Source organism: Eschrichtius robustus, chromosome 20 (assembly GCF_028021215.1).
Source record: "Eschrichtius robustus isolate mEscRob2 chromosome 20, mEscRob2.pri, whole genome shotgun sequence".
Lineage (NCBI taxonomy): Eukaryota > Metazoa > Chordata > Mammalia > Artiodactyla > Eschrichtiidae > Eschrichtius > Eschrichtius robustus.
This window is the reverse complement of record NC_090843.1, coordinates 20,583,043-20,607,612: the sequence shown is the minus strand read 5'-3', so window position 1 is coordinate 20,607,612 and position 24,570 is coordinate 20,583,043. Positions and strand designations below refer to the sequence as shown.

Here is a 24,570-nt window from a genome sequence, read left to right as displayed (position 1 = left end):
GCTGGTGGCGGCACTGAAATCAGAATACTCGGTGAGCAGTGCCAAGCCCCCGACCGAAGGAGCGGCAGGAAAGCATGGCGAAGGCTGCCAGAAGGAAAGCAGAGGGAGGGTTCTGAGGTTGCCGTCTTCGGGGCCCCAGAACTCACCTTCCTCCTTCTTATCTTTGAGTATCTCCCTGTAGTTGGTCTTCTTCAGCTCTTCAATGATGCCCTTGTTGGCATCGTCCAGGGCCTGTGTGTGGCAGAGGAGCTGGTGAGCTCTTAACCCTGTGTGACCTGTCCTTTCCCCACCCAAGCCCCAGCGCCAGGAGGCAGGGCTGTGCAGAACCCTGCCCCCTCCCCTTCCCCCCACCCCCCACCCCGGCTCCTCTGAAGACTCCCGCCCTGAGGTTAGTGGATACTATGCACTTGCAACTCCCCACACTAAGTGGTATGAGAGATACCGCGGCTCGCAGGCAACTCAAACTCATTTCCCTCGGGCTCAGGCCTGTTCTGGGGGGTTGCGTCTGTCTACTGAGTCCCACCTTTTTACCTAAAGCTTCTCTTGGCTTCAGCCAATGTAAAAGAGACAAGGCAAGGCCTTCAGCCCTCAGCCAGGCAGCAAGCCACGGAGGGGACTCAGCCACACACTGGGGCTGGGGGCTGGCCTGCCTTCCGAGGGGCTTCCACGGTGTCTGCAGGACCCCCGGGGACCTGGAACTCAGCCTGTGTGCATCCTGAGGGCAACTCTGCCCTCTTCGTCGCAGCCCTCCCCGTGACTCGCCCGGGGCGGAACACCACTAGACACTCAGGAAACGTCTGCCGGGCCTGGACTCTCTTGTGCAGCGTTGGTCTGCCCCCCTCGTATGCTCTCCTGCCTGGAGATGCCATTCCAGGGGGTGAAAGGTCAGGGGCCTGGTCCCGTGAGGAGCCACTTAGGGCCGTGGGTCCATTTGGCTTGACAGGCGCTTCTCTTTGCCTCCTACTTTTAAAACCTGCCCAGCCTCCAAGGCGACCTCAAACCCTCCTTGAGGGGAAAGGCCCAGCCCTGCCTACCCGCTGAGGCTCTCATGCTGAATCCCCTAATCCCTGTCGCACGGGTCAGGAACGTGGGGGTTGTGTTTTAAGCTTCCTGTAGACACCACACTTCCTGAGGGCCGGGACCACGGTCGTCACCTTTGGTGCAGTGATGGGAAGACTTGAGGTCTGCAGCGTGTGGTACCCAGAGGCCTCACGTGGCTATTGAGCACTTGAAACGTGGCTGGTGTGACTGAGGAACTGAACTGTAACTTTTACTTACTTTTAATTCCTTTTATTCTAAATGGCTGCAGGTGACTAGCGGCTGCCTGACCAAGCAACGCAAGTGAGTGAGGCAATCACACTGATTTCTTATTGACTCCTGGGGGCGGGTGGGGGGATGGGGGGGCTGGTATTTTTCAAACTGCAAGTCCTAAAATCCGCTTAGGAGGGCTCAGCCAGCATTAAAGAAAAGGAATGAAAAGAAAATGGAATAGAGTAGGAAGTATCAGTGTACATAGTAAAGGTAAATATGTTTTGTAAAACTTTCTATTTTTTGTGTTTTTACAAATAAAAATATATGTATTGAGGTGAATTCCCTGGCAGTCCAGTGGCTGGGACTCTGAGCTTTCACTGCCGAGTGTGCGGGTTCGACCCCTGGTCCGGGAACTAAGATCCTGCAAGCTGCGCTGCAAGTCGTGGCCCAAAATCAAAAGTTCACAACATGGGGTATTGGTTGGGTTGCTATATAAACTGATGGCAGTAACAAACAGTGGGAAGCCACTGCCCTACCCAGAATGTACCCTGCGGTTGGGGGGTGATAAATATCTGGGGCTGAGGGCCCCGGGGCCCGCCCACGCCCAGAGCCGGCCCAGCCGGGGAGAGGCTCACGTTGATGATGGCCTGCTGTGCCTGGTTGTTATGGACGAGCTTCGCTTTCTCCAGGGCCTTCTCAAAGTTGTTCACTGCCGACTCGAAGTCTCTCAGCTTCACTGAAGAGCACGAGGGAGACAGGTAGATTGTGACATTGTGTGCTGCACGATGCGGCTGCCCTGCAGGTGCCAGCGGCCCTCGGGAGCAGCCCCAGGCAGGCAGCATCTGGGCCTCCCAGCACCACCCTTTCCAGACATTCCTGGGCCACCTCACCACTAAGGACCAGAACCTGAGAAGCTGAGCCTTGGATTTCAGGTGCAAAGAGTCAGTGAGGGAAGGGGTCTGTGCCCACATCATGCGTCTCCAGGGGGACAACTCCATCTTGCCCCATCTTTAGATTGTTCCAGAAAAGGAGATCTTTTTTTTTTTTTTTTAATGTTCACTCAAATTTGTTACGAACACTGTGGAGACCAAACAAATCTGGATGGGCTGGCTGTGACTCGTGGGCCAGCGGCTGGGACATCAATGCCCACGCTGGGACAATCTGAACCCAGAGAGGAGGCAGCTCCCCCGAGCTCACTCACCGGACAGGTTAGTACTGGGCCAGGGATGATGGCCTATGGACTGACTGACTGCCCTTGAAAAGAGGATAATTTCAGGAAGGAAGGAGTAAAGTGCTCACCCGCCAGGGTCTGGGAACACCACACTCCACTTTCTTTACACACCACTGCTTCCTCTTATAACTGAGTACCCCAAGATCCACGCCCCGCCCCCCGCCCATGAACTGCTTTGGGATCCCCGGGGAAAGAAGGGCCTTGTGTCCATAAGTCAAACCGCAAAAGGCATTATATCTGAAAAGCAATTCTAATATAGTTCTGAAAGTCTGTGGAGTCAGTGAATGAGGTCAATACGTATTTCTTTTTCAAATACACATTTGAAAAGAAGGAAAGTCACTGTAATCCCTCAGAGACCACCCTGAATAAATGTCAATAAATGTCAAAGGAATTCCAGTGGTTAGGGCTGGGCGCTTTCACAGCTGGGGTCTGGGTTCAATCCCTGGTTGCGGAACTAGGATCGCGCAAGCCCTGCTGCACAGCCAAAAAAAGAAAAGTCCTCATAGGAACAGGAAAGAGTTCTAGGAAAAGCCACAGTAATCATGTCTTCCCCAGTTTACAGTTTTCAAGTGGTTTTCTCTATGTTTTTAGGAAAGAATCTACAATATGTAACGAGGCCCATGAGGCCCTGTGGATCTGGCCCCTCACCAGCCTCCTCCAGACTTTCCTGGCCCCCAGGAGCTTGACACTGGTCTCCTTCAGTTTCTTAAATCAGTCAAACTCCTGCCCACCGCCCTAAATGCGGTCCCTTTGGCTGAAAAGTTCTGTCTTCAGATCCTGGAACAGCTGGCGCCTTTGCATTCTTAATGTTTCTGCTTAAAAGTTACTCCTCAGGCATGGGGGCAGGAAATAGTTACCAGTTTTGCTCCCTACTGTATGCCCAGCTTTGGTGCCTAGAAGGTGCCAGGTAAGCATTTGTGATGTGAATAAGTGAATGTGTGATAAGGCCCCTGATCAGAGCACCTGTCACGCTTCCTCCTTCTCTGGGGTCAGCTGCGTGCCCAGAGCAGGAGCCCGAGCTCCACTGCTTACTTATTACCGTAACCTACTTGTTTTTTAAGTTCATATTATGAAATATTTCAAATATACAGAAAAGTCGAAGGAATAGTATCATGAACCCCCATTACTCATCACCCAGCTTCAAATATCATATGATGTCACTTTTATGTGGAAGCTTAAAAAATGATACACATAAACTTACTTACAAAACAGAAACTAACTCACAGACTTAGAAAACAAACTTACCAAAGGGGAAAGGTTGGGGGGAGAGATAAATTAGGGTAAATTAGGAGGTTGGGATTAACATATACACACTACTACATATAAAATAGATAATCACCAAGGATCTACTGCACAGCACAGGAGACTCTACTCAGTGCTCTGTAATAACCTATATGGGAAAAGAACCTGAAAAAAGAATAGACCTACGTATATGTGTAACTAAATCACTTTGCTGTACATCTGAAGCTAACACAACATTGTAAATCAACTATACTCCAATATAAAATTTAAAAAATTTTTAAAAATACCAAAATATCACCAATCTTGTTTCATCTGTTCCTCCTCACCCCTGCCCCTTGCTGTTTTTTAACAACTTTACTGAGATGTAATTCACTTAGTATAAAATGCACCCGTTCGTAAGTATACAGTTCAATGATTTGGGGTAAATTTATAGGCCTGTGCAATGATCAGCACAACCCAGTTTTAAAATTTTCCATCACCCTAAAAAGTTCCCCCACGTGACCTGGGGCAATCTGCTGAACCACTCGGAGTCTCCGTTTCCCCAACTCTAAGAGGAGGACAATAATGCCTCCATCACTGGCTTGCACAGTGATTAAGTACAAGAAGGCACATGTAAAGGCTACCAAGGCAAGAGGAGTGGAGCTGTTTTGATGACCACATGACACGGTGCTGGTCTGCAGATGAGTTCCTCAAGGGCAGGGCAGCTCTCAGGGGCCCCCAAGCCCTAACTAACTGAGCTTAGCTTAAAGTAGGCCCTACATACGCTGGTCAAAATGCAGGGGTTTATCCCCACTCTCAGAATCGGAACTCTCAGCGCAGGGATACACTGGGATGGTAAGTTCAGGCCACAGGATTCCCGGCCCTGACATGCGAAAGGTAGGGGGTCCTCATGGGGCCCATACCTTGCGCCTGTGCCACCAGAACACTGGCGTTCAGCTGCCACTCGATGTCCCCTTCTTCCTCGGCGCACTGCTGGGACTTCTCACCGTAATTCTGGGCCTGCCAAGCCTGGTCCAGCTCCAAGTAGCAGCGGCCAATCTCGTGGAACAGCCAGGTCTTCTCCAGGGTGGTTTTGGCCAGAGGGATCTTCTCCTCCCATCTGGGGACACAAGAACCAGGGTCAGCTCCTTCCGCTCAGGCTCTGCACTTGGCCACAGGAGGCCGGGCTTCCTACTGGTGGCAGAAGAAAAATTGTTCTCCAACCACCAGCCCTTTTAGAAACAGGGGTGGAGCTAACAAGCATTAACATATTTTTAAACTACCAAAGCTATTTTGGTACATCTATGGGACTGGCTTTGATGATACAAGAGTTGAAAATAATGTTTGTAAAACAGCATTTGAAATAACATAATAACATTTAAGAATATTATTAAGCACATGTAAGAGAAAATCAACACAGAAAAAAGATTGGAATGAAAAAACAAAATATCAATAAAAGTAAGAGCAGGATTAGAATTAGTACTTGTCTTTGGGTGGTGGGACTGAAGACTTTTTCTTTTACTTTTCCATATTTTCCAAATTAATATTTTAACATTAAGCACATTTACTATAAAATGTTTTGTTATAAAAAGATACAGGGATTGGTTCAAGATGGTGGAGTAGGAGGACGTGTTCTCACTCCCTCTTGTGAGAACACCGGAATCACAACTAACTGCTGAACAATCATCGACAGGAAGACACTGGAACTCACCAAAAAAGATACCCCACATCCAAAGACAAAGGAGAAGCCACAGTGAGACGGTAGGAGGGGTGCAATCACAATAAAATCAAATCCCATAACTGCTGGGTGGGTGACTCACAGACTGGAGAACACATACCACAGAAGTCCACCCACTGGAGTGAAGGTTCTGAGCCCCATGTCAGGCTTCTGAACCTGGGGGTCCGGCAACGGGAGGAGGAATTCCTAGAGAATCAGACTTTGAAGGCTAGTGGGATTTGATTGCAGGACTTTGACAGGACTGGGGGAAACAGAGACTCCACTCCTGGAGGGCACACACAAAGCAGTGTGCGCATCGGGACCCAGGGGAAGGAGCTGTGACCCCAGGGGAGACTGAAGCAGACCTACCTGCTAGTGTTGGAGGGTCTCCTGCAGAGGCGGGGGATGGCTGTGGCTCACCACAAGGACACTGGCAGCAGAAGTTCTGGGAAGTTCTCCTTGGCATGAGCCCTCCCAGAGTCCGCCATTAGCCCCACCAAAGAGCCGGGTAGACTCCAGTGTTGGGTTGCCTCAGGCCAAACAACCAACAGGGAGGGGACCCAGCCCCACCCATCAGCAGACAAGTGGATTAAAGTTTTACTGAGCTCTGCCCACCAGAGCAACAGCCAGAAATACCCACCACCAGTCCCTCCCATCAGGAAACTTGCACAAGCCTCTTAGATAGCCTCAACCACCAGAGGGCAGACAGCAGAAGCAAGAAAAACTACAATCCTGCAGCCTGTGGAACAAAAACCACATTCACAGAAAGACAGACAAGATGAAAAGGCAGAGGGCTATGTACCAGATGAAGGAACAAGATAAAACCCCAGAAAAACAACTAAATGAAGTGGAGACAGGCAACCTTCCAGAAAAAGAATTCAGAATAATGATAGTGAAGATGATCCAGGACCTCGGAAAAAGAATGGAGGCAAAGATCGAGAAGCTGCAAGAAATGATTAACAAAGACCTAGAAGAATTAAAGAACAAACAAACAGAGGTGAACAATACAATAACTGAAATGAAAAATACACTAGAAGGAATCAATAGCAGAATAACTGAGGCAGAAGAACGGATAAGTGACCTGGAAGACAGAATGGTGGAATTCACTGCTGCGGAACAGAATAAAGAAAAAAGAATGAAAACAAATGAAGACAGCCTAAGAGACCTCTGGGACAACATTAAACACAACAACATTTGTATTATAGGGGTCCCAGAAGGAGAAGAGAGAGAGAAAGGACCTCAGAAAATATTTGAAGAGATTATAGTCGAAAACTTCCCTAACATGGGAAAGGAAATAGCCACCCAAGTCCAGGAAGCACAGAGAGTCCCATACAGGATAAACCCAAGGAGAAACACGCTGAGACACATAGTAATCAAACTGGCAAAAATTAAAGACAAAGAAAAATTATTGAAAGCAGCAAGGGAAAAACGTCAAATAACATACAAGGGAACTCCCATAAGGTTAACAGCTGATTTCTCAGCAGAAACTCTACAAAGCCAGAAGGGAGTGGCATGATATACTTAAAGTGATGAAAGGGAAGAACCTACAACCAAGATTACTCTACCCAGCAAGGATCTCATTCAGATTCGATGGAGAAATCAAAAGCTTTACAGACAAGCAAAAGCTAAGAGAATTCAGCACCACCGAACCAGCTCTACAACAAATGCTAAAGGAACTTCTCTGAGTGGGAAACACAAGAGAAGAAAAGGACCTACAGAAACAAACCCAAAACAATTAAGAAAATGGTCATAGGAACATACATATCGATAATTACCTTAAACGTGAGTGGATTAAATGCTCCAACTGAAAGACACAGGCTTGCTGAATGGATACAAAAACAAGACCCATATATATGCTGTCTATGAGAGACCCACTTCAGACCTAGGGACACATACAGGCTGAAAGTGAGGGGATGGAAAAAGATATTCCATACAAATGGAAATCAAAAGAAAGCTGGAGTAGCAATACTCATATCATATAAAATAGACTTTAAAATAAAGAATGTTACAAGAGGCAAGGACACTATTTAATGATCAAGGGATCAATCCAAGAAGAAGATGTAACAATTATAAATACATATGCACCCAACATAGGAGCACCTCAGTACATAAGGCAACTGCTAACAGCTGTAAAAGAGGAAATGGACAGTAACACAGTAATAGTGGGGGACGTTAACACCTCACTTACACCAATGGACAGATCATCCAAACAGAAAATTAATAAGGAAACACAAGCATTAAATGACACAATAGACCAGATAGATTTAATTGATCTTTATAGGACATGCCATCCAAAACCAGCAGATTACACTTTCTTCTCAAGTGCGCATGGAACATTCTCCAGGACAGATCACATCTTGGGTCACAAATCAAGCCTCAGTAAATTTAAGAAAATTGAAATCATATCAAGCATCTTTTCTGACCACAACGCTATGAGATTAGAAATGAATTACAGGGAAAAAAACGTAAAAAACACAAACACATGGAGGCTAAACAATACATTACTAAATAACCAAGAGATCACTGAAGAAATCAAAGAGGAAATCAAAAAATACCTAGAGAAAAATGACAATGAAAACACGATGATCCAAAACCTATGGGATGTGGCAAAAGCAGTTCTAAGAGGGAAGTTTATAGCTATACAAGCCTACCTCAAGAAACAAGAAAAATCTCAAATAAACAATCTAACCTTACACCTAAAGCAACTAGAGAAAGAAGAACAAACAAAACCCAAAGTTAGCAGAAGGAAAGAAATGATAAAGATCAGAGCAGAAATAAATGAAATAGAAACAAAGAAAACAATAGCAAAGATCAATAAAACTAAAAGCTGGTTCTTTGAGAAGATAAACAAAATTGATAAACGATTAGCTAGACTCATCAAGAAAAAAAGGGAGAGGACTCAAATCAATAAAATTAGAAATGAAAAAGGAGACGTTACAAGAGACACCGCAGAAATACAAAGTATCCTAAGAGACTACTACAAGCAACTCCAGGCCAATAAAATGGACAACCTGGAAGAAATGGACAAATTCTTAGAAAGGTATAAACTTCCAAGACTGAACCAGGAAGAAATACAAAATATGAACAGACTAATCACAAGGAATGAAATTGAAACTGTGATTTAAAAATCTTCCAACAAACAGAAGTCCAAGACCAGATGGCTTCACAGGTGAATTCTATCAAACATTTAGAGAAGAGCTAACACCCATCCTTCTCAAACTCTTCCAAAAAATTGCAGAGGAAGGAACACTCCCAAACTCATTCTATGAGGCCGCCATCACCCTGATACCAAAACCAGACAGAGACACTACAAAAAAAGAAAATTACAGACCAATATCACTGATGAATATAGATGCAAAAATCCTCAACAAAATACTAGCAAACAGAATCCAACAACACATTAAAGGGATCATACACCTTGATTTATCCCAGGGATGCAAGGATTCTTCAATATATGCAAATCAATCAATGTGATACACCATATTAACAAATTGAAGAATAAAAACTACATGATCATCTCAATAGATGCAGAAAAAGCTTTTGACAAAATGCAACACCCATTTATGATAAAAAGTCTCCAGAGAGTGGGCATAGAGGGAACCTACCTCAACATAATAAAGGCCATATACAACAAACCCACAGCAAACATCATTCTCAACGGTGAAAAATTGAAACCATTTCCTCTAAGATCAGGAACAAGACAAGGATGTCCACTCTCACCACTATTATTCAACATAGTTTTGGAAGTCCTAGCCACGGCAATCAGAGAAGAAAAAGAAATAAAAGGAATACAAATTGGAAAAGAAGAAGTAAAACTGTCACTGTTTGCAGATGACATGATACTATACATAGAGAATCCTAAAGATGCCACCAGAAAACTACTAGAGCTAATCAATGAGTTTGGTAAAGTTGCAGGATACAAAATTAATGCACAGAAATCTCTTGCATTCCTATACACTAATGATGAAAAATCTGAAAGAGAAATTAAGGAAACACCCCCATTTACCATTACAACAAAAAGAATAAAATATCTAGGAATAAACCTACCTAGGGAGACAAAAGACCTGTATGCAGAAAACTATAAGACACTGATGAAAGAAATTAAAGATGATACCAACAGATGGAGAGATATACCATGTTGTTGGGCTGGAAGAATCAATATTGTGAACATGACTATACTACCCAAAGCAATCTACAGATTCAATGCAATCCCTATCAAATTACCAATGGCATTTTTTACAGAACTAGAACAAAAAATCTTAAAATTTGTATGGAGACACAAAAGAGCCCAAATAGCCAAAGCAGTCTTGAGAGAAAAAAACGAAGCTGGAGGAATCAGACTCCCTGATTTCAGACTATACTACAAAGCTACAGTAATCAAGACAATATGGTACTGGCACAAAAACAGAAATATAGATTAATGGAACAAGATAGAAAGCCCAGAGATAAACCCATGCACCTATGGTCAACTAATCTATGACAAAGGAGGCAAGGATATACAATGGAGAAAAGACAGTCTCTTCAATAAGTGGTGCTGGGAAAACTGGACAGCTACATGTAAAAGAATGAAATTAGAACACTCCCTAACACCATACACAAAAATAAACTCAAAATGGATTAGAGACCTAAATGTAAGACCCGACACTATAAAACTCTTAGAGGAAAACATAGGAAGAACACTCTTTGACATAAATCACAGCAAGATCTTTTTTGATCCACCTCCTGGAGTAATGGAAATAAAAACGAAAATAAACAAATGGGACCTAATGAAACTTCAAAGCTTTTGCACAGCAAAGGAAACCATAAACAAGAAGAAAAGACAACCCTCAAAATGGGAGAAAATATTTGCAAACAAATCAACGGACAAAGGATTAATCTCCAAAATATTTAAACAGCTCATGCACTCAATATTAAAAAAGCAAACAACCCAATCCAAAAATGGGCAGAAGACCTAAATAGACATTTCTCCAAAGAAGACATACAGATGGCCAAGAAGCACATGAAAAGCTGCTCAACATCACTAATTATTAGAGAAATGCAAATCAAAACTACAATGAGGTATCACCTCTCACACCAGTTAGAATGGGCATCATCAGAAAATCTACAAACAACAAATGCTGGAGAGGGTGTGGAGAAAAGGGAACCCTCTTGCACTGCTGGTGGGAATGTAAATTGATACAGCCACTATGGAGAACAATGTGGAGGTTCCTTAAAAAACTAAAAATAGAATTACCATATGACCCAGCAATCCCACTACTGGGCATATACCCAGAGAAAACCGTAATTCAAAAAGACACACGCACCCGAATGTTCATTGCAGCACTGTTTACAATAGCCAGGTCATGGAAGCAACCTAAATGCCCATCAGCAGACGAATGGATAAAGAAGTTGTGGTACATATATACAATGGAATATTACTCAGCCATAAAAAGGAACGAAATTGAGTCATTTGTTGAGACGTGGATGGATCTAGAGACTGTCATACAGAGTGAAGTAAGTCAGAAAGAGAAAAACAAATATCGTATATTAATGCATGTATGTGGAACCTAGAAAAATGGTACAGATGAGCCAGTTTGCAGGGCAGAAGTTGAGACACAGATGTAGAGAATGGACATATGGACACCAAGGGGGGAAAACTGTGGTGAGGTGGGGATGGTGGTGTGCTGAATTGGGCGATTGGGATTGACATGTATACAGCGATGTGTATAAAATTGATGCCTAATAAGAACCTGCAGTATAAAAAAACAAACAAAACAACTAATACTAAACTTTCATTGGGTTATTTGTATGGAAATATGTTAATATAAATGTTTCGGACATTACATGAAATTTCTAAAAATCTTATATTTGTATTTGTATGGAAATATGTATGGAAATATGTTAATATAAATGTTTCAGACATTAAAAAAAAAAAAAAAAGAACATAATTTAAAGAATATTTGCTTGCATTGTAGATAAAAGTAATCTGGTTAAAGAAATCAATATTTTAATGTATATACCATCTGACCCAACAATCCTACATTTATGAATGTATACTACAGAAATAAAAGCATTAATACATAATGCCACATTGATTTGTGACATCAACAACTTAAATGTTAGTCATCCAGGTGATGCATTTTATATTATATAATATGTTATATTTTATAAATGTTTATATATGTTTGTATTCAAATACATATAAGATGACATTCAAAAAAAAAAGACACATGCACCCCAATGCTCATTGCTGCACTATTTACAATAGCCAAGTCATGGAAGCAACCTACATGCCCATCGACAGACAAATGGATAAAGAAGTTGTGGTACATATATACAATGGAATATTACTCAGCCATAAAAAGGAACAAAATTGGGTCATTTGTAGAGACGTGGGTGGGTCTAGAGACTGTCATACAGAGTGAAGTAAGTCAGAAAGAGAAAAACAAATATCGTATATTAACGCATATATGTGGAACCTAAAAAAATGGTACAGATGAACTGGTTTGCAGGGCAGAAATTGAGACACAGATGTAGAGAACAAACGTATGGACACCAAGGGGGGAAAGCGGCGGGGGTGGGGGGTGATGTATTGGGAGATTGGGATTGACATGTATTAAATTTTTATTTTAAAAGAAATATATGTATTTTAATGTAAAAAAAAAAAAAAAAGATACAAATGGATAGGTGAACGCTCACAGGCCTCTGTCTTTTGGCACCTAGACACCAGGCGCCATTCGGGAAACCATACGACGTAGAACAGAAGGCTCTGGTGATCAAGTCTATTCTAGTCAAGCAACAAAGGCCTGAAGGACAATTTCTCTCTGTGCGGTCAAGCCCGCCCCCGAGCCTCCCTGGGGCTGAGTCACCCCACTGGAGCAGGTCACCAGCCCCAGGGCTGGACATCAAAAGTCCAGCAGTTAAGCCCTCTGGAGAGCTCAGACTTCATTCCCAGTGACCCCACGTGACTGCACAGAGTGACAGAATAACCTCTGAAGAGCTCCCAGAAGTCAATGGTCCACCTGGTCCTGAACTTGCCCAAAGTAAGGGTTACCTGGAGTCCTTGAACAAGTCAGATTCCTGAGCTCTAACCCAGACCTGTAGAATGAGGATTTCCAGGGGAGAGGCCCAGTCATTCATACGCCTAACAAGTGTCCTCGGTGACTCCTGTCACTGGGAAATTTGGAGAAAATGCTGATTCTATTCTATTAATTAATTTAACTGATGAGCCACAGAGTTTACAAAGTGGCTTGCCCCTGGTTGCTTAGCACAGCCAGGAGCCAAACTCGGGTCTTCTGATGCCTCTTTGCCTGACATCCTGCCCCAGTCTGGGAGTCCAGTGGGAGGGTGGGATGTCCTGGCCCCAGAGTAGGGAGGGGACAGTCCCGGGTCACTCACGTGTCAACGGCTTGCTGGAATTTCCCAACTCTGGCAAAAACCCTGCCAATGTTGTCCAGGGCCCTGGACTTGGCATCAGGAAGATCACTGTGGGGAAGAAGCAAGACAAGGCCATTCTAGGCACTATGGAAACTGTAAAGAAGGCAAAGACAGGCCAGTTGGAGGGACGATGCCCAGGCTGGCAAGGCTGCGGTACCCAGGCCCTCTTGAGCCCTGTGGCCGGGAATGGACATTATCGGGACTTTTCCAGAGGGCAAACAGGCAACAGTTGCAAAGATATCCCTTTGGTCCAGCAACTCCCCTTCTAGGAATTCACCTCCAGAATATAATGTGACAAGGACACTCAATAGGGTGTTGTTTGTAGTAATAAACAGTGGAAACAATCTGAATGCAATCAGTGCAATTTTTTGTGTATGAAAAAAGTCCCTGATATATTAAGTTAAAAAGTCAGATTATGGGAGCACATACAACGTCCGTTGCCCCATTAGTGTTAAAAGTGAATGTGCGGGGCTTCCCTGGTGTCGCAGTGGTTGAGAATCTGCCTGCCAATGCAGGGGACACGGGTTCGAGCCCTGGTCTGGGAAGATCCCACATGCCACGGAGCAACTGGGCCCGTGAGCCACAATTACTGAGCCTGCGCGTCTGGAGCCTGTGCTCCGCAACAAGAGAGGCCGCGATGGTGAGAGGCCCGCGCACCGCGATGAAGAGTGGTCCCCCGCTTGCCGCAACTGGAGAAAGCCCTCGCACAGAAACGAAGACTCAACACAGTCATAAATAAATAAATAAATAAATAAATAAATAAATAAATAAATAAAAGAACGTGAATTTCTTTAAAAAAAAAAAAGTGAATGTGCGGGCCTGAAGCAGAAGCTGTGCTCAAAGCTCTGACGATGGAGGAAGGGGCCACGAGCCCAGGAGTGCAATAACTGCAGCTCTAGAAGCTGGAAAAGGCAAGGAAACAGATTCTCCCCAGTCTCTGGAAGGAGCGTGGCCCTACCAACACCTGATTGTGGCCAGTGAAACTGCCTTCAGACAGCTAACCCCCAGAACTATAAGAGAATAAATGTGTTGTTTTAAACCACCAAAAAATAAGTAAATAAATTAAAAAGCAGGCATTTTAAAAAGAAATAGAGAATGTAAATCTAACTATTAACAGTGATTACCCAAGGGAAATGAGAGTATGAAGGAAACTTTTAATTTATCCATATAATCTACATTTTTTTTTCAGTATTCACGTGTCATCAGAAAAGCGATGAATATATTTCCATAAATAGAGGTGGGGGAGGGATGGAGGGGGAGTTTGGGGTTAACAGATGAAACTATTATGTATAGAATGGATAAACAACAAGGTCCTACTGTATAGCACAGGGAACTATTTTCAATATCCTATGATAAATCAAGTGGAAAAGAATATGAAAAAGAATGTATATATATTTATAACCGAATCACTTTGCTGTACAGCAGAAATTAACACAACATTGTAAATCAACTATACTTCAGGAAAAAAATTTATACCTTAAAAAAAAAGATATTTCCGTAAAGAAAAGGCAATCGCTCCCCCCTACACTGGTTCTTTACTATTACCGTATTACCATATGAACATTCTGATCTGTTAAAAAATACCTCCTTCCCAACAAATAAACCAAGAAAGCCCTCCCCCAACCGCAGCCCCCTCCCCCAGCATCCCCCCCCCACCGCCAGCCCCGACTCCCTCCCTTCTCAGGCAAGCTCCCCTTCTTCCCTTCGCCCCTCAGCCCCTGGCCCACAGTGGCAGACTTCCTTGTCTTCCAGGAAACTCTGCTCTGATTTACTCTCCCCACCATGGCCGCGCTGCCTTTTAAATGCAAACCTGACCAAGCCATCCCTCTACCCGCAGACATACCCACATCTGTCTGCAGTCTCACCGAAGCTCTGTGTGCTGGCAAAAGGGAGCTGCCTCAGTGTCTGTCCGCAGGGATGCAGTTACCTGCGTACATACTGTGGGTGCTGAAATACCTTTCTAGGAAGCCATTCGAAGAATGAGACATTCCTTTCCAAGGCACGTTCTTTTTTAAAAAACCACAGAAGTGAGTCACTTCTGTTTTAAAAATCCTATGTATGTGCACATGTACATAAATATGTAGGTAAATACATTGAAAAGGGGCCGGGGGACACATCTCAATGCGGGGAGTGTGGTGTTGGGGGCTGGGGGGAGACGTTAGCACCACACAGCTCTGGGTCAAGCACAAGGCTGCGGACTGGTGTGAAAACAAAGCCCTCATCGGCCCTCACTACTTCCGGCTACGGTCCTCCCTCCTCAGCGCGGCCTCCCGTCCTCCCACGCCCCACAGGTCCTGGCCCCCCTGCCCAGCACACGAGCTGCCGTTCCCCCAGCCCTCCACCCCCGCCCTGTCCCTCTGCTTAGGGAGCCACCCCCTTGTCCTATCTTTTCCTTCCCTCCTCTCTTCGGCTCCTCGGCCGTGTCTGCTGCTCTGATGTCAGCCTCCCCTTCCAGAGTGGGTGCTCTTTTCCGGTGCGAACAGACAAGTTGAAATATGTTAATTTGTTCGTAACAATAATGTGTAGTGTTATCTTTGACAGTAATGGGACTGAGAAAGCCTGCCATCAGGTCATCCACAGAGTAATCAGAGAAAGGAATTGAGGGCTGGGGTCACTGAAGAAGCTGCTCAGACAAGTCGGGATTTGAGCTGCGCCTGGAAGGATGGTGGGCTTTGGAGGTGGGGGAAGGGCTGATTCCACTGAGGACACCCGTGGGGCACACAGGTTAAGACTCATGGGTGAGACTGGAGGCCCGGGGACTTCCCTGGTGGTCCAGCAGGTAAGACTCCAGTGCTCCCAATGCAGGGGACCTGGGTTCGATCCCTGGTCGGGGAACTAGATCCCACATGCATGCCGCAACTAAAAAGATCTCACACGCCGCAACTAAGACCCAGCGCAGCCAAGGAAAAAAAAAAAAAGACTGGAGGCCCGTTTGTGGATGTTGCAAAGGAACTAAGCTTGTTTAAGGAACACCTCTGTTTGCTTAATCAGCCACTTAGCGCACATGCATCACATGCCCATTACGTGGCAGATACTGGGAAGAGAAAGGTCTACAGGGCAGGTGAGAAACGTATGGCGTGTGGAGAGGGAGCACAGAGGAGGGCTGCTAGGTCACTCTGGGGCGCATGGTGGGCTTTCCCCAAGAAAAAAACACTTCTTTACAATTTGAAGGATGGGGAGGAGGGAGCTGATGAAGAAAGGGCTGGCAAAAGAGAAGGCTGAACAGAAGCAGAGCCAAGAGGTGGTGGCCAGGGCTCAGGATGCCCAAGGGCCCGGAGAGAGCCTGGTCAACCGAGGTCAGGATAAGTCAGGTCAGGAAGGACGGTCTGAGCTGAGCAGAACCGGGTGCTGGAACTGTCTCCCAACCACTGGCTTTGTTTTGCACAGAAGGGCCAGCTGGGCGGCAGGAAACCCAGGTCGGAGGAAACAGGCAAGAAGTGAGGAAGGTCTGGACTGAGCTGTGGGAGGGAAAGAGAGAAGGGAATGTTCTCTCGATGGCAGGAGGAGGTGTGGATGGGCCACGGCGGGCTGGCGTGAGTGGTGAGGGGAGGGAGGTGTCTGGGAAGCCACCTTGGCTCCTTCCCGGGGACTGAGTGGCCACCAGTGCCATCTTCACGGATACGGGGCCCTGAAGCAAGAGATTTGGCAGGAAGATGAGGGGTTCCACTTTGGACATGTTAAATTTGGGGCTCCTGTGGAACATCCAAGTGGAAATGCCTTGGACTCTGTTGCATATGCAGGTCCGGAGCTCAGAAGGGAGGCAAGAAGTAAAGATTTATGTCTTTAGGGCATGGGAGAAAGTTGGATCCAAAGTACTGTATATACTTATTTAATCCTCAAAATCCCCATGAGTTGGTATTATTATGCCTTCATTAGAGATGAGGAAACTGAGAGGGTCAGCAACTGAATCGAATCCACACTGCTTCTAAGTGCCAAAGGCAGGAATCAAATTCAGGTCTGTCTCCAAAGCTGGTTGTTGTTTGCTTGTTTTCTACTCCTGGAATGGCCAACATGCGAGATTCCTGCTCAGCACGGTGAGGGCAGGTGAGAAATGAGCTGGGAATGGACGGACGGCTTGTAGGACTCGGACGAGCAAGGGGGAGAACACAGGTGGCGGGGGAGAACACAGGTGGCAGGCGTGTTCAGGAGATCCAGTTTGACCCAGAAGGGTGGACTGACATTGGAGGGCTGTGAAGAAGTGGGTTCAGAGAGGGCCCTGAGTGCCAAGTGAAGGCATTTGCTTTTAACCTGCAGCCAGTGAGGGCCCAAGGCCTGTGTGTCAGCAGTGGAAGGACAGTCGACAGGTGAAAATCAGCATGTCTCTGGAGGTGACGTGTGGGAGCAGCTCGAGGCAGGGAGAGGTGAGGGCTGACCTGAGAGGAAGTGGGAGGATGGGAGGGACTCCCCTGGTGGTCCAGTGGCTAAGACTCCGTGCTCCCAATGCAGGGGGCCCGGGTTCGATCCCTGGTCGGGGAACTAGATCCCGCATGCCACAACTAAGAAGTCTGCGTGCCACAATAAGAGATCCCGCATGCTGCAACTAAGACCCAGTGCGGCCAAAATAAATAAATTAAATACGTTTTTAAAAAGTTAAAAAAAAAATGGGAGGATGGGAGACTGAGAGAGGCTCAGAACTGTGGGGCGAGTAGAACCGGGCAAGAGAAGGTCACAAATGACTCCAGAGGTTAGAACCAGGGTGCCCAGAAAGCAACGGCACCCCTGAGAGGGGCCATCAAGTCTCGGGAAGAGTTGGTTCCCGAGAACCAACACAGGAGCCATCACGGGTACGCAGCGCTGTTCTGAGATCTTCATGTGAACTTCTGCATGTCGCCCTCCCTTCCACCCTATCGGGTAAGGGCTACTGTTATGTCCATTTGACAGAGGAGACCCAGGCTGCAAGAGGTTAGTTAAGTGCCTGCCTAGGGCCCCACAGCTGGGAGGTACAACTTCGAAGCCCAAGCTCTTAGTCAGTGCCATGGTTTCCGAGACCCTGCTTGATCCAACCCCTACCTGCTTGGTCCAGCCTCCTCTCGGCCTTAAGCTCCCTCCTGCCTACCTCTGGGCCCTCCCACAGGCCAAGGTGTCCCCAACACCCAGTCAAGTCCTCCTGGAATACACTTTTCGTAGCACCGGGTCCTGTACTTTTTCCTTATGACACTTAGCACAGTTGCGATTTATTAGCTGTGTCACTTTTTGTTTTATCTCTGCAGGGAAATGAGCCTTGTGTCTGGCCACTGTCTGGAGTGGCATGTCTGGAGTTGATGAATGCTTGTGGAGATGACATAAAAATAAAAATATCCCTAAGAGCCAAACCACTGGGAGCTTTTTGGAGTTTGGGGCCACTACCTTCCTCTTGTGGCAAAAAAAGCTGACAGTCTAGGTATGCCCTTGTCCTGGGAAGGTGGCTCCTCCCTCTGGGGGAATCCACCTCAGGCACGCAGGGCAGAAAGGGGGAGCTCAGCCACCAGCAGCCCTGGCAAAAGGCCGAGACGTAGCCCCCGCCCCAGGCCTCGGCCGCTTGGCCTTCCAAGCCCCTGCAGGCACTCACTATTCCTTGGCGATCTCCAGGTCCTTCCTGTGGCTCTGCAGGGCTGCCACCATCTGCCCCAGCTCGATCTGGGCATTCCCTATGCAGCTGTGCAAGTTTCCGACCAGTTCGTCCTTGTTGGGCACCTCCTCTTTGTTCCATTCCAGCACCTTCTTCAGCACTTTCTCAGCTTTCTGAAGGCTGCCTTCAGCACTGCCGCTGGTCAGCACTGGGAGGGGAGAGAGGGGATATGGAGTGGGGAGCAGCGCCCCCCCTGGCTGACAGGGGAGCCCACTTCCCCCTCCAGATTCCATCCACAGGCCAGCGAAGCCAGGGGCTCCGGCTGCCATGCGGCTCTGTCCCCACCTGGCCACAGGCCCGCCCTTCTGAGAACTCCACCCACACATGTCAATGTCCTCCAGGCTCTTGAGGATGTAGCGGGCCGTCTGCGAGGGCCGGCGTTTGCGGTCCCGCAGCCACTTCTCTTGCGTCAGTTTCCGGTCCCGCTCCCTGGCATAGATGGGCTTTTGCTGCCTCCAAAAGTCACTGCGTGTGTCCAGGTAGTTGATGCCCGTCATGATGAGGTCCTCCACGGTCAGGCCGCGCTTGATGGTGCCTCTGATCAGGTCTGTGGGCAAGGGTGTGGGGAGGCGTCTAAGGGGAGTCACCTCCTCTTGGCTAAGGGTCTCCCTGTGGGGACCTCTCCCTGGAATTGGGGGACAGTAATGAAAGCAAGAGCACATGCATGGGAGAGTGGCTCTAACTGGGTCCAGACGAGGCCAGAGCCCCCCTTTTCAAGCACTCCCATGGCACAGGGCTTCGGGCATAGGCCCCTTACGGCAAGACATGAGGAGCTAGCAGAAGCAGCAGCCGGTGGATAGCTTTCTAAAAAGCTCCCAGCCCTCGGGGCTCCCTTATTTCAAGCTGTGTCCTCAGAGAAGACAAAGTAGAAATGCACAACCTGGTCCAGGTTGCCAGTGACAAGCGAGTCCCCAGGTGCCAAGTGTGCCAGTGCAAGCTGGGACCTGGAGGGGCATGCCCGAGCTCTGCCCACCTGCCTAACCAGAGGTCAGAGCTGGGAGCAAAGCTGCAAGGCCACTTGGGTAATGTTCCGGCCACCTCTTCCCTCCATGGAAGCTCCTCTGCAGGGAGGGAAGCATCCAGGCCTGTTACAGAGGAGTTGTGCCAGCAGTGAACCTGCCCCTGGGACGCAACCTGCCGGGAATCCTACACAGGACCTTGGGAAGTCAGTTCTGGAGAAAAGGCAATGGCTTCCAGGGTGATCCCTGCTCAGGCTCAATAGCTAATGGCAACACTCCCACCACCCATGTTTATATGAGACAGTCATATAATGAATGTCTAATGAGGAAATAGGCTCCGTCCTATTTCCTCTCCCTGCCAGCATGGTGTGGTGGGAAGAGTGCTGCACTGGAGGTTAGGAGGCCTGGGCTCTGCTGTCAACTCCACCACTAGCTTGCTCGTCACCTTGGACAAGTTACTCCCCATTCGGGGTCTCTCTGATAAAAGGAGGGATCAGAGCAGATGAGGTTTTAGGACATTATAGTTCCACGGTCCTAGGATTCCCCTTCTAGCGCCTCCAAGCTGGATTCCTTTGCCCTCTGTACAGACTGAAGGCTCAGGGGATACCCCTTTGGGGACCGCAGTGGTAAATCTTCGGCGTTCCCTCCCAGGGTACCATAGCACTTAAGAGCTCTGGTTCAGAAACTGGACTTCTTGGATTCAAATCCGAGAGCCGTGTCACTGAGTTACTTAACCTCCCTACGCCTCAGTTTCCTCATCTGGAAAATGAGAATGGTAGCAAAACCTTTCCAGAGGAACGGGTCGGCAAATATCCTTTGAAAGGCTCTGCCTCTGGCTTATACGTTAAGCATCCACCCCAGAGTTCCTTTGCCCCGAGTTCCCTGGTGCAAAAAAAGTGTCTGAAACCTTCATCCAACAGGAGCTTCTCCAGATACTCCTTGTCCACATAGAGCTCACCCAGGAGCTGTCGGATGATCTTCTCGCTCTTGAGCGAGCCCTTCCGCTTGGACTCTCTCTTGGGATGGTGTACGAGCTGTCTCACGGGATGAGGCTTCTGCTGGGCTTGCATGCTCTGGGAAAATGGAGCAATACCCAGCAGAGCCTCAGAAAGGAGCCTGGAGCACCCTACCAAGGTCCCCTGAGCCTGTGATCCCAGACCGCTCCCTCCAGGACCTCCGTGGGCTGAGAACCATGGAGTGTGTCTGGTCCAGGAACAGCTACACTCCCAAAACCCCTCAGGAGCTGGGGCAGAATCTCACGACGTCCCGCACTGGCCAGGAGCTCATCACTCCCAGGCACGAGGGCCATTAAGACTTGTTTCTTTTTAATTGGAGTATAGTTGCTTTACAGTGTGGTGTTAGTTTCTGCAGTACAGCGAAGTGAATCAGCGGTATGTATACCTATATCCCCTCCCTCTTGGGCCCCCCTCCCAGCACTGCCCCCATCCCACCCCTCTAGGTCATCACAGAGCACCGAGCTGAACTTCCTGTGCTCCTTAGGCACGTGTGGCCTCTGCCTTCCGAAGGAGATGATGTCAGAGCAGCCAGGGCCCTTACCTCCGCCTGCTTGCTTAAGAAGGACAGGTCCCCTTTGTTCTCCAGCTTAATAGAAGAGGGACCTGCAAGGACAAAAGCTGGGGCTCAGGTCGGCTAGGCCCCCAGGCACAATCTATCACACATTTTATGTGGAAATAGTTGCCTTTGGCAGGAGGATGGTGGAGGCTGGCTAGCAAGCAAATGGTTCAACACTCCTAGGAGCCAGGCAGCCCCCACTAGCCTAAGGCCACAGCAGGCCCTGGGCAGGGGTGCTCTCCATTTCCACACTCTGCCACACACAGTGGCAAGCTCTCCACCCACCCCCACCCCCACTAAGCTGATGGGCAGAGCCAGCCCTTGGTACGTATGAGGTAAGGGAAGAAGCCAGGGACCGGGGAAGCCTGGGCTCAGGACCTCACTCTACCCTATGACACCAGGCCAAAAAGAGGCCTACTCGTCTGTCTTGGGGTGAGTAAAATGGTGCTTCTCATCTGGCTTTGGAGAGAACCAGACACTGCAGTGCTCAGTACGGTGGATCGGGGACTGGTCTTCCCAGTGGACAGTTCCTAATCCTCAAGGAAATCGTGAGCAGCCAAATCCAAGCTTGGGACTCTCTGTAGTCCTTCCAGTGGTCGCTGCTCACCCAGTGTACCTCAGGCCTTCCCCCAAACCCAAGGATTCCAAGAGCCGCCTGGATAAGGGCATAGGCCTCACGGTCACTCACTTCCCACTGAGTTGTTGATGGCTTCCTGGGCTTTCTGAATTCCAACTTTGAACTCCCGATCGGGCCTCAGCTTGTAGCCTCGATGATAGAACACCAAGGCAAATTCAAAGTCTCCCATGGTGTACAGGGTCTCCGCCTTTTGTAAAATCCCCTGAAAGGAGAGGAAGGCAAATCAAGGAGAGCAGACAAGGCCTTCTAGGACTCAGGTGTGGTGGAACAGAAGGGTCCCTGGGTTGAGGATAAATGTTGGGATACAGGGGCAGAGAGCCAGGCAAGTAACCTATGAAGGGAAACGGCAATAAACTCCAGGCAGTCTGGCTGGTTCTTCAACCATTACTAATCAGAGGCTTCTGCAGGCAGTGGCAGTGATGAAGCAAGAGTGAGTCCTCCCACCCTTACGGTCACCTTGCAGAAAGTCGGGTCACCCTGGAGTGAAGCCTCAGCATCTGCCAGGGATTTCTCCAGCTCTCCCATCTTGAGGAAGCACTTGGAACGGGCAACCAAGCAGTTCTTATCTCCGTTCTGAAGGTGAAGAGCCTGAGGAAGAAACCACTCAGATCAACAGGCACCAGGCAGGGCGAGGTAAGAAGCCGAAATGGACACAGCCGCCCAAACCCTCCTGCCAGAGTTTCAAGGGGACTCCACAGGCCAGCAAACAGGTCTTTGGATCTTTTCAGACTAAAAGCAGCACCCCACTGATCTCTGCTCAGTCAACTAGGTTATCCGCATCTGGCTCATCTGGAACAAGGTAAAATCACAAGCTATTGTGGAAACCACTGGTTGAGATGTGAGAATATACTACCCTGTGGATATCTGGAATTTCTCCTAGTGTCTGGGATTGCCTCCAGTCCACTCAGAATCATAGGGTGTCTGGTGCACAAAAATTCAGCCATGAACCTGTAATGGCTGCACAACACATTCAAAATACTACTCGAAGGCTAAGCGTTCTGAAGGCTAACAAAATGGATTTTAGACAATCTGCAACTTGGTTATCCATTCCACGTGCCCTCTCTTTTTACATAGCTTATTGAGAATGAATCACTATTTCAGGGGATTAAGATGAAAATGCCGGGAAAATGGAAACTGTGATTTTGGCCCTAACGTGGCAGCAGAATGCTTCCACCCTTCTCCTGTTCCACTCTTCTCATGTCCTCTCTTCTCCTGTTTGAGATCATTACCATAGTCTGCAGTGTACTGTCCTTCCTGAGGCATCAGACTGTACGCACCCCTGTCTAAGACCTTCACACTTTTCCAGGAAGAGGAAGTAGCTACTTTCTTTCCTAGAAAAGGCCACTTCTCACCTAAAGCTATAGGCCCTCGGGATGTTCTTTTCTCACTACCTGAGCTTCTCCAGGATGAAACAGGATCCAGAAAGAGGAGAATGCGCGGGGGCAGGGCCCCTGAACTTAACTGTTGGCCCACCCTATCAATTATATTTGGTTTTAGGATGTGGTTGGTGATCCAAAGGGCCAAAAGACCCTAGGTAGCAGTTGAGAAGCTTGACTTTAGGGGGCGCCTTAGGACTGGTTACAGGGCTATCCTACCACTCCATTTGTAACAAGCGGGCTATTTGTTATAAAAGAAACAGTCATGGGCTTCCCTGGTGGCGCAGTGGTTGAGAATCTGCCTGCTAATGCAGGGAACACGGGTTCGAGCCCTGGTCTGGGAAGATCCCACATGCCGCGGAGCAACTGGGCCCGTGAGCCACAACTACTGAGCCTGAGCGTCTGGAGCCTGTGCTCCGCAACAAGAGAGGCCGCGATAGTGAGAGGCCCGCGCACCGCGATGAAGAGTGGCCCCCGCTTGCTGCAACTAGAGAAAGCCCTCGCACAGAAACGAAGACCCAACATAGCAAACAATCAATCAATCAATCTTTAAAAAAAAAAAAAGAAAAAAAGAAAGAAAGAAAGAAACAGTCATAAAAACATCCAAAAGCTTATTTGGGAGACAGTACAGTAGAGTATGGTGGTTAGCACCTCAGCACTGAAGTCTGAGTGTCTGAGTTTGAATCCTTCCTCTGCCACTCGTTAGTTCAGTGATCTTGGGCATGTTACTCAACTTCTGTATCAGTTTCCTCATCTACAAAATGGCGTAATAACAGCACCTCCCCCATAAGCTTGCCACTTAGCAGCAGTATGCCTGGTATCCTAAAATAGCACTCAATCCGATTTATACTACAGTAAAGTTTTACGATGTTAGTTATTCACTGACCACCTTCCAGAAGCAACCCTGTGCCACAGACTTCACTTCTGCAAGCAGCCTCCCAGCCAATCTCCCGGCCAGTTATGGGAAACTGAGGAAGGAGGCCAATCGCGAAACATTTGAGTAAAAAAGTAGGAGACGAGGTCACTGTTAACACAGAGGTTGGTCATTAACAACCAGGCAGAAAGCAAGTGGGAATTGGTAGAAAGCGGCCAAACAGGGGCTTATCTGTGACAGTTGCGCATCAATCAGTAACAGTGGAATAATGGAAACAACAGAGTGGTTCAGGCATTATCAGGACCTCAGTAATGGGTGGCTGATAGGTTCAGAGCGCGACTCACGTTGCTGAAGCTATGGGCGGCTTTAGCGAACTCCCCGCACAGATAGAGCCGCTCGCCCTCCGCCATGTAAGAGGGGAAGGTGCTTCGCAGGCCTTCAGTTTCTGGGTCCGCCATGGTGACGCAATTCGGAGACGATAAAGCGGAGAAAGGGAGGAAAATAAGCCTGAGAACTTCGGTCTGGCTTGCGGACGCTCCGTCTCTTAGCAACAGGGAGACGTAGAGCTACTTCCGGCCCCGCCCCTCGCGCGCGGGGCTGAGTCCCGGGCACAACCGCTGCCAGCGTGCGCATGCGTCCAGGCAGCCGCGCTGAGCGGGGGGAGAACGAGCGCGTGGCCGGCGGCTGCAAGGCGCCTGCGAGGCGGGA

At 47.9% G+C, this 24,570-nt stretch overlaps 1 protein-coding gene across 3 annotated transcripts in view; it reads right to left on the bottom strand.

Annotated features, from left to right (window-relative positions):
• The window catches only part of LOC137755449 (2',3'-cyclic-nucleotide 3'-phosphodiesterase), a 35,846-nt gene extending 11,443 nt beyond the window's left edge, over positions 1-24,403 (bottom strand). The window contains exons 1-11 of one of the 3 annotated variants that reach the window (XM_068531607.1): positions 24,207-24,403; positions 22,069-22,200; positions 21,664-21,814; positions 20,961-21,022; positions 20,311-20,476; positions 18,767-18,991; positions 18,385-18,592; positions 12,798-12,884; positions 4,627-4,823; positions 1,887-1,987; positions 147-231 (exon numbers count right to left, since the gene is read on the bottom strand). In XM_068531607.1, coding sequence (XP_068387708.1) covers positions 147-231; positions 1,887-1,987; positions 4,627-4,823; positions 12,798-12,884; positions 18,385-18,592; positions 18,767-18,991; positions 20,311-20,476; positions 20,961-21,022; positions 21,664-21,814; positions 22,069-22,200; positions 24,207-24,320 — 1,528 coding nt within the window. In that variant the 5' untranslated portion in view covers positions 24,321-24,403. The remainder of the gene's footprint in view (positions 1-146; positions 232-1,886; positions 1,988-4,626; positions 4,824-12,797; positions 12,885-18,384; positions 18,593-18,766; positions 18,992-20,310; positions 20,477-20,960; positions 21,023-21,663; positions 21,815-22,068; positions 22,201-24,206) is intronic. The other 2 variants (XM_068531609.1, XM_068531608.1) reach the window with 2 other exon arrangements.
• Positions 24,404-24,570: the final 167 nt, after the last annotated feature.